At 42.4% G+C, this 15,491-nt stretch overlaps 1 protein-coding gene across 1 annotated transcript in view; it reads right to left on the bottom strand.

Moving 5' to 3' along the window:
- Nucleotides 1–15,055, bottom strand: part of LOC118362454 (ryanodine receptor 3-like) — a 154,464-nt gene extending 139,409 nt beyond the window's left edge. Inside the window, exon 1 of the mRNA XM_052486186.1 lies at nucleotides 14,913–15,055. Within this exon, the coding sequence (XP_052342146.1) occupies nucleotides 14,913–14,960 (48 nt within the window). The 5' untranslated portion in view covers nucleotides 14,961–15,055. The remainder of the gene's footprint in view (nucleotides 1–14,912) is intronic.
- Between the last annotated feature and the right edge of the window lie 436 nt (nucleotides 15,056–15,491).

Genomic DNA, 15,491 nt, shown 5'->3' with positions numbered 1-15,491 from the left:
GACCATCAGTTCCTATGCTTCCTGGCTGATGTTTTGGTCACTTTTGAATGCTGGCGGTGCTTTCACTCTAGTGGTAGCATAAGACGGAGTCTACAACCCACACAAGTGGCTCAGGTAATGCAGCTCATCCAGGATGGTACATCAATGCGAGCCCTGGCAAGAAGGTTTGCTGTGTCTGTCAGCGTAGTGTCCAGAGCATGGAGGCGCTACCAGGAGACAGGCCAGTACATCAGGAGACGTGGAGGAGGCCGTAGGAGGGCAATAACCCAGCAGCAGGACCGCTACGTCCGCCTTTGTGCAAGAAGGAGCAGGAGGAGCACTGCCAGAGCCCTGCAAAATGACCTCCAGCAGGCCACAAATGTGCATGTGTCTGCTCAAACGGTCAGAAACAGACTCCATGAGGGTGGTATGAGGGCCCGACGTCCACAGGTGGGGGTTGTGCTTACAGCCCAACACCGTGCAGGACGTTTGGCATTTGCCAAAGAACACCAAGATTGGCAAATTCGCCACTGGTGTCCGGTGCCCTTCACAGATGAAGGCAGGTTCACACTGAGCACATGTGACAGACGTGACAGAGTCTGGAGACGCCGTGGAAAGCGTTCTGCTGCCTGCAACATCCTCCAGCATGACCGGTTTGGCGGTGGGTCAGTCATGGTGTGGGGTGGCATTTCTTTGGGGGCCACACAGCACTCCATGTGCTCGCCAGAGGAAGCCTGACTGCCATTAGGTACCGAGATGAGATCCTCAGACCCCTTGTGAGACCATATGATGGTGCAGTTGGCCCTGGGTTCCTCCTAATGCAAGACAATGCTAGACCTCATCTGGCTGGAGTGTGTCAGCAGTTCCTGCAAGAGGAAGGCATTGATGCTATGGACTGGCCCGCCCATCCCCAGACCTGAATCCAATTGAGCACATCTGGGACATCATGTCTCTCTCCATCCACCAATGCCACGTTGCACCACAGACTGTCCAGGAGTTGGCGGATGCTTTAGTCCAGGTCTGTGAGGAGATCCCTCAGAAGACCATCCGCCACCTCATCGGGAGCATGCCCAGGCGTTGTAGGGAGGTCATACAGGCACGTGGAGGCCACACACATTACTGAGCCTAATTTTGACTTGTTTTAAGGACATTACATCAAAGTTGGATCAGCCTGTAGTGTGGTTTTCTACTTTAATTTTGAGTATGACTCCAATCCAGACCTCCATGGGTTGATAAATTTCATTTCCATTGATAATTTGTGTGATTTTGTTGTCAGCACATTCAACTATGTAAAGAAAAAAGTATTTAATAAGAATATTTCATTCATTCAGATCTTGGATGTGTTATTTTCGTGTTCCCTTTATTTTTTTCAGCAGTGTATATACAAAATACATAAATTATATTCTAACACACACGCAAAAAATATAAAAAATATTTACAATTTGTTTGTTTTTTAATAACAACGGTAACTATTTACTCGGTCTCGCTTTCTCTATCAATTTCCACTATGATTTAGGTTAAATCTGTATACCTAGACTTTGTTTGAGCTTTTCTTGATTTATTCGCCATATTTTAAATATATCAACTTGCTGAAAATGCTATTGACTATGTACTGCTATGAGTAACACTTGTGGCTCTGTCAAGTAGGATTTGTAATGGCGAATTAACCTCTTTTATGCCAGAGTTTACGACAAAGGCTGGACTTCGAACGAGTAACCATTACATATTGTCATTTACCTCAGCTCATTGGCTATCTTCCAAGCTAGATTTCAAGATGATCAGTGATCATTGGGACAAAATACAGTCAATCAACGATAAACCGGTCCTACCATTGGTGCGCAATGAGGTCATTGATTTGTGTCTTCAAATCGGTTTGTTTCGGTCAATACGTCCCGGGAAAAGAACCATCACGTATGGTTGTGTTAGGAACAACCAGAGGATTGCAATGAAACCAACCATGACTGGATAAACGTTTGTTTAGTGGGTGTAATTACCACGAACGCTTTGTCCAAAGTTGAATGAGACGGAAATCACGACACAAGCGGTTTACCAATGTTTCGTGTTAGGCTATAAAAATGGATGTAATCAAACAAAACTAACATTCACCTCCACCCTACCTGACACCCTAGACCCACTCCAATTTTATTACCGCCCAAATAGGTCCACAGACGATGCAATCTCAACCACACTGCACACTGCCCTAACCCATCTGGACAAGAGGAATACCTATGTGAGAATGCTGTTCATCGACTACAGCTCGGCATTTAACACCATAGTACCCTCCAAGCTCGTCATCAAGCTCGAGACCCTGGGTCTCGACCCCGCCCTGTGCAACTGGGTACTGGACTTCCTGACGGGCCGCCCCCAGGTGGTGAGGGTAGGCAACAACATCTCCACCCGGCTGATCCTCAACACTGGGGCCCCACAAGGGTGCGTTCTGTGCCCTCTCGTGTACTCCCTGTTCACCCACGACTGCGTGGCCACGCACGCCTCCAACTCAATCGTCAAGTTTGCGGACGACACAACAGTGGTAGGCTTGATTACCAACAACGACGAGACGGCCTACAGGGAGGAGGTGAGGGCCCTCGGAGTGTGGTGTCAGGAAAATAACCTCACACTCAACAAAACTAAGGAGATGATTGTGGACTTCAGGAAACAGCAGAGGGAACACCCCCCTATCCACATCGATGGAACAGTAGTGGAGGAGGCTGAAGAAATTTGGCTTGTCACCAAAAGCATTCACAAACTTCTACAGATGCACAATCGAGAGCATCCTGGCGGGCTGTATCACCGCCTGGTACGGCAACTGCTCCGCCCACAACCGTAAGGCTCTCCAGAGGGTAGTGAGGTCTGCACAACGCATCACCGGGGGCAAACTACCTCCCCTCCAGGACACCTACACCACCCGATGTTACAGGAAGGCCATAAAGATCATCAAGGACAACAACCACCAGAGCCACTGCCTGTTCACCCCGCTATCATCCAGAAGGCGAGGTCAGTACAGGTGCATCAAAGCTGGGACTGAGAGACTGAAAAACAGCTTCTATCTCAAGGCCATCAGACTGTTAAACAGCCACCACTAACATTGAGTGGCTGCTGCCAACACACTGACTCAACTCCAGCCACTTTAATAATGGGAATTGATGTAAAATATATCACTAGCCACTTTAAACAATGCTACCTAATATAATGTTTACATACCCTACATTATTCATCTCATATGTATACGTAAATACTGTACTCTATCATCTACTGCATCTTTATGTAATACATGTATCACTAGCCACTTTAACTATGCCACTTTGTTTACATACTCATCCCATATGTATATACTGTACTCGATACCATCTACTGTATCTTGCCTATGCCGCTCTGTACCATCACTCATTCATATATCTTTATGTACATATTCTTTATCCCCTTACACTTGTGTGTATAAGACAGTAGTTTTGGAATTGTTAGTTAGATTACTTGTTGGTTATTACTGCATTGTCGGAACTAGAAGCACAAGCATTTCTCTACACTCGCATTAACATCTGCTAACCATGTGTATGTGAAAAATAAAATTTGATTTGATTTAGTTAGGACACTTGGCATTTCCACCAGAGGAAGATCTTCAAAGGTAAGCAATTTATTTTATTGTTATTTCTAACTTTCGTGACGCTAATGCTTGGTTGGAAAATGCTAGTAATACTTGTGTGTGCGGGGAGATGTCCTCAGAAAATCGCATGGTTTGCTTTCGCAGTAAAGCCTTTTTGAAATCTGAGACAGCGGATGGATTAATAAGATGTTCATCTTTTAAATGATGTAAGATTCATGTATTTACAAGAATGTTTAATATAACGAATGGTGTATTTAGAATGTTAGCGCTCTGCAGTTTCACCGGATGCTGGCCTGGTGAGACATTAGCGTCTCACCTACCCTAGAGAGGTTGAATAAAGTAGGAGCCTCAGGCCTACTCCACAAAGGTGATTTCAATGTCATTGACGGTGACAATAACATAACGTTGCAGTTTACAGACCCAACACTGATTATTAGATGTGAAGAGGGTGAGAATCTACACTACCCAGGAAAGGGAAGGGATCAAGGGCACCTTTGATACCCTCTGGCACAGTGTGGGACTGATAGAGGGAGCCTTTGCCCCTGCTGCCTCCCAGAAAGCAGGAGCCATCAGATCCCAAACAACTATTGATGAATTCAAACAGCTGGAAATGGCCTTCTCTATCAGCCCAGATATCAGGGAAGTTTCCATGACTCCCTAACAGGCCGCTCACTGGATGCTTGTCTAAGAATACCCCAATTACAGATCAGGACAGAAGAACCTAACGGCATACCGCACAGGCAGGCAGAGTAGCGGCAGGGCCCAATCAGGCCCTTTGAAGGAGCTACTACACAGAGATAGATGGGAATGGAGAATGAGAGGAGAGAGAGAAAGAGCTGGTAGTCCCATCCATCTAACTACCAGGTGTGAAACAGGGAATGGACTCAGGGGGTATGCTAATTTGGTATAGAGCAGACCTAACTGACTCTATTAAATGAATCAAAACAGGAACATTTTACATTTGGCAAGAAATTCAAAAGGAAATTATCTCAACAGAGAAAAATGCCATTCTGTGTGCTACCTACAGTTGAAGTCGGAAGATTACATAAACTTAGGTTGGAGACATTAAAACTCGTTTTTCAACCACTCCACAAATTTCTTGTTGACAAACTATAGTTTTGGCAAGTCGGTTAGGACATCTACTTTGTGCATGACACAATTAATTTTTCAAACAATTGTTTACAGACAGATTATTTCACTTATAATTCACTGTAATTCACAATTCCAGGGGGTCAGAAGCGTACATACACTAAGTTGACTGTGACTTTAAACAGCTTGGAAAATTCCAGAAAATGATGGCATGGCTTTAGAAGCTTCTGATAAGCTAACTGACATCATTGGAAAATCAAAAGAAATCAGCCAAGACCTCCAGAAAAGAATTGTAGACCTCCACAAGTCTGGTTCATCCTTGGGAGCAATTTCCTAACCCTAACGCCTGAAGGTACCACGTTCATCTGTACAAACAATAGTACGCAAGTATAAACACCATGGGACCATGCAGCCGTCATACCGCTCAGGAAGGAGACGCGTTATGTCTCTTAAAGATTAACGTACTTTGGTGCGAAAAGTGCAACTCAGTCCCAGAACAACAGCAAAGGACCTTGTGAAGATGCTGGAGGAAACAGGTACAAAAGTATCTATATTCACAGTAAAACGAGTGCTATATTGGCATAACCTGAAAGGCCACTCAGCAAGGAAGAAGCCACTGCTCCAAAACCTCCATTAAAAAAAAGCAAGACTACGGTTTGCAACTACACATGGGGACAAATATTGTACTTTTTGGAGAAATGTCCTCTGGTCTGATGAAACAAAAATAGAACTGTTTGGCCATAATGACCGTTATGTTTGGAGGAAAAAGGGGAACGCTTGCAAGCCGCAGAACACCATCCCAACCGTGAAGCCCGAGGGTGGCAGCATCATGTTGTGGGGGTGCTTTGCTGCAGGAGGGACTGGTGCACTTCACAAAATAGATGGCAATATGAGGAGGGAAATTATGTGCATATATTGAAGCAACAAATAAAAGCTGAAATAAATCATTCTCTCTCTACTATTATTCTGACATTTCACATTCTTAAAATAAAATGATGATCCTAACTGACATAAGACAGGGAATTTTTTTACTAGGATTAAATGTCAGGAATTGTGAAAACTTCTGACTTCAACTGTATATACCCCCACTAGAATCCACATACTTTAATGAAGACAGCTTCTCCATCCTGGAGGGAGAAATCAATGAATTCCAGGAACATGTACTAATCTGTGGCGACCTAAATACCAGAACTGAACAAGAACCTGACACCCTCAGCACACAGAGAGGCAAACACCTACCTGGTGGTGACAGCATTCCCTCCCCCATATGCACCCCAGGCACAACTATGACAACATAACCAACAAAAACGGGTCACAGCTCTGTCGCACGCTGGGTATGTACATAGTCAATGGTAGGCTTCGAGAGTACTCCTATGGTAGGTACACCTATAGCGTATCTATTGGCAGTAGTACTGTAGACTACTTTATCACTGGCCTCAGCCCAGAGTCTCTCAGAGCGTTCACAGTTAGCCCACTGACACCCCTATCAGATCACAGCAAAATCAGTCTACTTGAACAGAGAAAAACTCAATCATGAGGCATCAAAGCCAAAGGAACTGAATAATATTAAGAAATGCTATAAATGGAAGGGAACTAGTATAGAACCTACCAAAAACAATTAGGCAATAACAAATTCAATCCCTTTTAGACAATTTCCTGGACATTTTTTTTATTATAATAGTGAAGGTGTAAACTTGGCAGTAGAAAACCTAAACTGTTTATTTGACCTCTCAGCTTCCTTATCAAATCTAAAAATGTCAAACAGTAAACCGAAGAAAATGTACAACAATGACCAATGGTTTGATGACGAATGCAAAAACTTAGGAAAGAAATTGAGAAACCTATCCAAACAAAAACAGAGACCCAGAAAACATGAGCCGACACCTTCACTATGGTGAAACACTAAAACAATACAGAAATACACTATGGAAAAAGGAGGAACAGCATGTCAGAAATCAGCTCAATGTAATTGAAGAATCAATAGACTCAAACCACTTCTGGAAAAATTGGAAAACACTAAACAAACAACAACATGAAGAGTTATCTATCCAAAACGGGGATCTATGGGTAAACCACCTCTCCAATATTTTTGGCCCTATAACAAAGAACAAGCAACAAACAACAAACATCAAAAACATATACATGATCAAATACGCATTTTAGAATCAACCATTAAAGACTACCAGATCACACTGGAATATCCAATTACACTGAATGAACTACAGGGCAACATACAAACCCTCCAACCCAAAAAGGCCTGTGGTGTTGATGGTATCCTCAATGAAATTATAAACTGTTGTGCCTTTACTATGGATTAAGCGATATATGACATGCTATTTTATCAAATACATTCTTTGAAATTAACTTTACCTGATTAAACTAATCATGTAAATGTAATAAACTAGGTAGACAGGGCACCACGGAAGAATGTTTATAGAGCTGTTGTCTTCCGAATAAAATCTTAAAGACCTGATAATCTTTTAATTCAATAGCAGTCAATTATTAATCGTCACCTTATTCAGTCTCATCTGAACATTGTGAACTTCTTGGTTATCTTCACGAACCCTGGCTAACAGGTTGAATCAGCAATTACTCAATTATTTAGTTAATAAATACCTAAATAAACACACAGAATTACATATACACAAGATGGATCATACATTGATTACTAATTATGGCATAAAAGAAAACGTCCGTGGCCAATATGACGGCTGGTTACACAAAGAAAAGGGACTGGGTTTGAATGAAAGCGCGGCAAGACTGAGGAACAAAAGGATTTTGGGTCTCTATCGGACCTTATGAAGCTATGCTATCGTAAATACAGAATCTTATGCATTCTAAATAACCGCCTATTCGGAAAAGAAAAATGCAATAAATATATTTACTCTGAGCTAGAGGTCGACCGATTAATCAGAGTGGCCGATTAATTAGGGCCGATTTCAAGTTTTCATAACAATCGGAAATCTGTATTTTTGGACACCGATTGTGTTTTAAATATTTTTTGTACACCTTTATTTAACTAGGCAAGTCAGTTAAGAACACATTCTTATTTTCAATAACGGCCTAGGAACGGTGGGTTAACTGCCTTGTTCAGGGGCAGAACGACAGATTTTTACCTTGTCAGCTCGGGGATTCAATCTTGCAACCTTACGGTTAACTAGTCCAACGCTCTAACCACCTGCCTCACGAGGAGCCTGCCTGTTACTCGAATGGAGTAAGAAGCCAAGGTAAGTTGCTAGCTAGCATTAAACTTATCTTATAAAAAACAATCAATCAATCATAATCACTAGATAGAACTACACATGTTGATGATATTACTAGTTTATCTAGTGTGTCCTGCGTCGCATTTAATCTATGTGGTGAGCATTCGTGAAAAAGGACTGTTGCTGCTCCAACGTGTACCTAACCATAAACATCAATACCTTTCTTAAAATCAATACACAGAAGTATATATTTTTTAACCTGTATATTTAGCTAAAAGAAATCCAGGTTAGCAGGCAAAATTAACCAGGTGAAATTGTGTCACTTCTCTTGCGTTCATTGCACGCAGAGTCAGGGTATATGCAACAGTTTGGGCAACCTGGCTCGTTGCGAACTAATTTGCCAGAATTTTACGTAATTATGACATAACATTGAAGGTTGTGCAATGTAACAGGAATATTTAGACTTATGGATGCCACCCGTTAGATAAAATACAGAACTGTTCCGTATTTCACTGAAAGAATAAACGTTTTGTTTTCGAGATGATAGTTTCCGGATTCGACCATATTAATGACCTACGGCTCGTATTTCTGTATGTTATTATGTTATAATTAAGTTTATGATTTGATAGAGCAGTCTGACTGAGCGATCGTAGGCACCAGCAGGCTTGTAAGCATTCATTCAAACAGCACTTTAGTGCGTTTGCCAGCAGCTCTTCGCTGTGCTTCAAGCATTGAGCTGTTTATAACTTCAAGCCTATCAACTCCCGAGATTAGGCTGGTGTACATGATGTGAAATAGCTAGCTAGTTAGCGGGGTGCGCGCTAATAGCGTTTCAAACATCACTCGCTCTGAGACTTGGAGTAGTTGTTCCCCTTGCTCTGCATGGGTAATGCTGCTTCGAGGGTGGCTGTTGTCGATGTGTTCCTGGTTCGAGCCCGGATAGGGGCGAGGAGAGGGACGGAAGCTATACTGTTACACTGGCAATACTAAAGTGCCTATAAGAACATCCAATAGTCAAAAGTATATGAAATACAAATGGCATAGAGAGAAATAGTCCTATAATTCCTATAATAACTACAACCTAAAACGTATTACCTGGGAATATTGAAGACTCATGTTAAAAGGAACCACCAGCTTTCATATGTTCTCCTGTTCTGAGCAAGGAACTTAAACGTTAGCTTTCTTACATGGCACATATTGCACTTTTACGTTCTTCTCCAAAACTTTGTTTTTGCATTATTTAAACCAAATTGAACATGTTTCATTATTTATTTGAGGCTAAATTTATGTTATTGATGTATTCTATTATGTTAAAATAAGTGTTCATTCAGTATTGTTGTAATTGTCATTATTACAAATACATTGTAAAAAATTGGCCGTTTAATGCCTCCAATAATCGGTATCGGTATCAGCGTTGAAAAATCATAATCGGTCGACCTCTACTCTGAGCTGCGCTTCGATAGATTGGTGGAAGATGGAAGGCTGGATTGCCCAGCAGAGATCTCCCTTGTCCTTTGAAGAATATTTCTGGGCGGATACGTTGTCTGTCGGCTTGTGGTAGAACAGATACGTTGCGGTACCGTCATCGTTTAGTAGAACGGATACGTTGTGGTACCCTGTCGTTCTGAAGAGATTGTTCGTCCTTTCCTAGGCCACGCACGTTTACAGCTGTTGCTGTTAACTCAACGTCTAGGATGTATCACTTCTTTAGTGAATAAGAGTTCAAAGTTCATACCAAGTTGCCATACTATAAGCTCATGCTATATTCTGGCTGGTATAGTCGAAATTCATCCTTCCAGCGTGGTGATCGTCACCTCCTTGTTGAAATTCGCCATTTTAAACGTATGGACATCAGTCCTCACGTCATCGAGAACACAATGTTAATTTTGTTAGGTTGTAGTCGTACAACCATTCGCAACCAGAGCTCACGCTGAGGTTGGCTTAGTTTGTGTGAATTGGGTCACGGGGGCTCTTATAAAAATGTAAAAAAGGGGTTGGCTCATCATTTCCAACCCATGCCTATTCACGTGGGCGTGGCCACTGATTGAGCATATTTTACTTATGAAAACAATTCTCTCATTTTAAAAACTAAAATTACATTTCATATTTTCGCAAATAGTTTCATATTTAAACATTTAAATTGCACAACAATTCCAACAATTCCAATTCCAACAATTCCATGTGACTACTGATCTGACATCATATTCTTTAAGTACCAACAAACACATTCAACTGGTTGGATTACATAAATATTGTTCTTTTCCCCAACCTTTTGATGTTACAATACAATCTCTATGTTAACAACGGTCTATCCAAGAGTCCATTCTGTAGAGAGAGAAAAGGGGGAAAGGTATTTATGGGGGTCATAAACCTCACCAACCTGGCAACGTCATGACAGAATACAGACCACAAATTCTAATTGTCTATACTTATTAAACTCTTTTAACATCATCCTTAGCTCTGACATCTTCCCCAATATTTGGAACCTAGGACTGATCACCCTAATGCATAAAAGTGAGAGCAAATCTGACCACAATAATTACAGTGGGATGTGTCAACAGCAACCTAGGGAAAATCCTCTGCATTATCATTAACAGCAGACTCGTACATTCCCTCAGTGCAAACAATGTACTGAGCAAATATCAAATTGGCTGTTTACCAAATTACCGTACGACAGACCACGTATTCACCCTGCACACCCTAATTGACAAACAATACAAAACAAAGGCAATGTCATCTCATGCTTTGTTGATTTAAAAAAAGGCTTGGACTCAATTTGGCATGAGGGTCTGCAATATAAATTAATGGAAAGTGGTGTTTGGGGAAAAACATAAGACATTATAAAATCCATGTACACAAACAACAAGTGTGCAGTTAAAATTAGCCAAAAACACACATTTCTTTCCACAGGGCAGTGGGATGAGACAGGGATGCAGCTTAAGCCCCACCCTCCTTAACATATATATCAACAAATTGCCGAGGGCACTAGAACAGTCTGCAGCACCCGGCCTCACCCTACTAGAACCTGAGGTCAAATGTCTACTGTTTGCTGATGATCTGGTGCTTCTGTCCCCAACCAAAGAGGGCCTACAACAGCACCTAGATCTTCTGCACAGATTCTGTGTTATTTTTAGTTTGTTATTTTTCGCTTGTTATTTTGTTAGTTTGTTCGGTGTTCATTCTTTTAATAAATCCTTTCAACAAATGTGACAATTGTAAATACAACCCATATTTCTGTTTATTTTTCTTCTCTTTTGTACTTGAATTATTTTCACATAATATGACATTTGAAATGTCTTTATTCTTTTGTGATGTTTACTGTTAATTTTTATTGTTTATTTAACTTTTGTTTATAATCTACTTCACTGTTAACATAGCAATGTTAGCAATGTTAACCTATGTTTCTCATGCCAATAAAGCCCTTAAATTGAAATTGAATTGAGAGAGAGACAGCCAGAAGCACTCACAGAGAAACGTGTGTGTGGCAGAGGAGGCAGCTATCCCGCACTGCTGCCATTAGAGAATACACCCACCAGCCAGGAAAACACGTTCCACGCCAGCGTCTGTTTGGAGCTGGTGCCAAGTCAAGCTTACCTGGAGTTGTTTTTGTGTTAGGAGGGGAGCAGTGTTGGTTCATTAACAAACGCTTTTCTCTCTGAATGTGCTGACAGCTGGTTGGTACACCAGGTCAGACAGTCTCTCCACATAAAACGTAACAGTCCCAAACGATGCCATAGCACATTAGTCACACTCATACGCTGCCCTTTTCACTGCTGCCTCCACTACCCCGCTACCTGCTAATGGAGCCGGAGACTGTGATATTCTCCCAGCTGGGACTCTTCCCGAGGAGGGGTTTGTGGCCCCAGCACATATCTATTCCTTAGTGATCTGATGTGTGCATCATGCCCCACGCAGCGTGGTGCCTTTACAAATCAGAGGCCTCCTGTCAGAATCACAGCACAATCAAACAGACAAACAAACTTAGGGCGAAATAACAAACCCAATTAGAAAAAGCTAATGGCTTGTTTCCCTCTGAAGACTGTTCCATCCCTCCACAGATCAGCTCCCTGTTAGAGCCCATGGGTGTTAAGTTAGAGATGGAACCATGGCACGAACGTGTGCAAACAAGCACAAGCACAGTCCACTGATACTGATTAAAAGCGACACAACGTACTATAGTTAATTTGCAAAACTGTTCTTACTTAACAGTCTGATCCGTTATTCCATATAAGCTTAGTGTGTTGTGAATTCTGTAAAGAATGTATTGTAATGTTTTTAAAATTGTATAACTGCCTTCATTTTGCCGGATCCCATGGGGATCCATAATACATACAAATACAAATAAGCTGATATTTTTTTAATCATCATCCTGCTTATGAGGCCACTATGCTGGTGCATCTCAGGACATCTACAAATACAGAAACAACCGTACTACATTGTGACGTGGAGCCTTATTACACTCTCCCCTATCCCCCTAGCACCCTCTAACATTAAGCATGAGCACAATAAGAGCTGTTTCTCTTCCTGTAGCATCAAATTACCCATGACAGAGAAATACTCTCTAATCAAAAGGATACCATCGTGCTCTCCCAGAAGCTTGGCTGGTGTGTAAAACCCGGGGCTGGCTTTAGACAGCAGGCCACTAGCGGCTAATTTCTCTGTTCTCTTTTACGGGAAATTGTTTAGTTATTACTAGAGAAAAGGTAGTTTGTGCACCTATTTGAATGTAGGAGGAAAACATTCTTCCTATTTACAGCTAAACAATATCCACGCAAAGGCAAGATCAGTCAGAGACTGTGTGTGTGCGGTTCTGATTGGATGTTAATGTGTACATGCACAAGGGTGTGTATTAGTGTGTGCATATGTGTGCGTTCTAATGTGTGTTGGCATCAGCATGAGGATAGAGAGACGAGAGTCATTGACGGCTCAATGGTTCAGCTCAGCTGCAACTTGGCCTGATGAATCATTTCTGCACTCTGCTCTGCTGTGGCACATCTTGAGCAGCCTGCCTGCTTCTGCAGCAGCACCACATAGCCTAGCCCACTTTGCATTCACACATCCACACACTAGCGCAGACCCCATCCCCATTCCCGTGCCATCCAGTCAGCTGCTGCTGCCCCGTGTGGAAAGATGCAACAAGCTACAAAGCCTCTTAAAGGAGCAGCGCCTTTGCAACTCAAAGTGTCACATTTGAACTTTTCCAAATAGGACAACTGTGGTGGGACCAGCCAGGACAAATTTGATTGACTAAGAAACACCATTTTAGCACAGACAGCAAAACACCAGAACTTTTGATAATTGTTTTTACTGTGTAGATCACAACTGCAGACTGCTGGCTGACACAGGTGCTAGCTCTCCAAGCAGTAATGGTGCTGAAATGTCAGCACTGTTTGGGGCAGTGTGAATGCTGATGTAATGACCTCTGAATGTAGTGGTAACAAGGGACAGGGAGCTGCGGGGAGTTGAAATCATCAACTTTTTCAGGGTCTCATTTTAAACCCCACTGGCATCTCTGGGAATACAGGAGGCTTCCAAAGCAATGCATTTGAAACCCCACTGGCATCTCTGGGAATACAGGAGGCTTCCAAAGCAATGCATTTTAAACCCCACTGGCATCTCTGGGAATACAGGAGGCTTCCAAAGCAATGCATTTTAAACCCCACTGGCATCTCTGGGAATACAGGAGGCTTCCAAAGCAATGCATTTTAAACCCCACTGGCATCTCTGGGAATACAGGAGGCTTCCAAAGCAATGCATTTTAAACCCCACTGGCATCTCTGGGAATACAGGAGGCTTCCAAAGCAATGCATTTTAAACCCCACTGGCATCTCTGGGAATACAGGAGGCTTCCAAAGCAATGCATTTTAAACCCCACTGGCATCTCTGGGAATACAGGAGGCTTCCAAAGCAATGCAAACGTGGAAGACTTAGTAAGCCCACTGCTAATGTCCAAGTAGTAGTAAGCCCACTGCTAATGTCCAAGTAGTAGTAAGCCCACTGCTAATGTCCAAGTAGTAGTAAGCCCACTGCTAATGTCCAAGTAGTAGTAAGCCCACTGCTAATGTCCAAGTAGTAGTAAGCCCACTGCTAATGTCCAAGTAGTAGTAAGCCCACTGCTAATGTCCAAGTAGTAGTAAGCCCACTGCTAATGTCCAAGTAAGTAGCCTCTCTTAAGAGGTGGATTGTCACTCTGGTTCAAGTTTGGTTTCAGAATAGCCTCAATTTTGTAGATAAATCTACAGGGCAGAAGGATTAAAAAAAGTATTCCAAATAAATGCTCAAAAACAGTTCAATCTTAGCCTATGGATCAGTCATCAATGCATCTTCACCTATTTTCATTATAACATGATAATTTGTGTTATTTGTTTATTGCATATAAATCTGCCTGGATAGACACCATATGCAGAATTTGAGGTTAAGAAGTTGTTCACCAATATCTTGTGAGTTGGAACGTTTCCTTGAATAAGAACTAGGCCTGCAAAGGTGAACTTTTTCTAACTATAGACAGCATTGATATGCCTGGAAAAGGAACACGTAGTTATCAATTAACAACAACAAAGCAGGAGGGTTGTGGGCTGGAAGTGAGACAGAGATCGTTGCGTAAACTGGATAGAGTAGTAGGCCTACACGGGTAGACATTCCATTGTATTCATTAATAGCAATACGTACTGAGACAACCGGACAAGTTCAATCTGGGAGGGAATCAAGGTGAGGGATGGGCCAAACAAAAAGGTCCTGTCATCGCGAGGCAGGTCTGCTTTACGAGGGAGCAGGTTAAGGACCGCTACCCAAAAAGCGCGGTGGTTAGAAAGCCAACTCGTTCAGGAGACAGTCTACTCGTAATTAGAACTATAGGCTACATTATAGTCATATTTCATAATCAACATGTAGTCTATAACCTGGCTGCACAAATCATAATCTGTAAGACTAATAGCAGTAGGCTATTGCATAGGCATCGACATGCATGGGATAAGATGCTCGAAATGCACACAGGAGGCATGATGCCTCACGAAATAGCGGACGGAAATTAGGCTACTTACAGTTCTCAAGAACTGAATTTCATCTTCCCCTTCACCACCTTCAGCCATGGCTGTTGAGGAGCCTGCTCAGACTCGGGTAGCCTCCACTGTCGGCTTGCAGCACCACGCTGCTGCTCCTCTCTCTTATCGATATTAGCATATAGCTAATCCACAGCCATGTACCGGAGACCGAGCGAACTACTGGAGCCTGTCACTCACTCAAGCCCGCTCGCTCATTGCAAATGCCAGCGGTGCTGTTCCCAAAGGAGCGTGTAAGCGTTGGTATAGGCGGGAGCAAATGAAAACGGGTCTGGAATGTGAAACGTAGTCTTGCAGTCAAAATACGGCAGTGGGGTCTTTTGTCGTCGACGTCACCAGTGGATCTTATTCAGTTAAATGAAGGTAAAATAAAAATACAAACGATTAATATACGTTAAACATTAAAGCGCGAGCTTTCAAAATTCCCTCACCGTACAATTGCCACATAATTGCGCACGACAATTGGTTTTCCGTTGGCCAACATAATCTATGACATATGCTACAGCGATGGTATTCGATGGTATATGGTGAATTTGGGTGTGTAGACATAGCAGAATTGGG

Source organism: Oncorhynchus keta, chromosome 29, assembly GCF_023373465.1.
Source record: "Oncorhynchus keta strain PuntledgeMale-10-30-2019 chromosome 29, Oket_V2, whole genome shotgun sequence".
In the NCBI taxonomy this organism is placed as follows: domain Eukaryota; kingdom Metazoa; phylum Chordata; class Actinopteri; order Salmoniformes; family Salmonidae; genus Oncorhynchus; species Oncorhynchus keta.
Note: the sequence above shows the minus strand (reverse complement) of the source record. Positions and strands in the feature narration are given on the sequence as shown.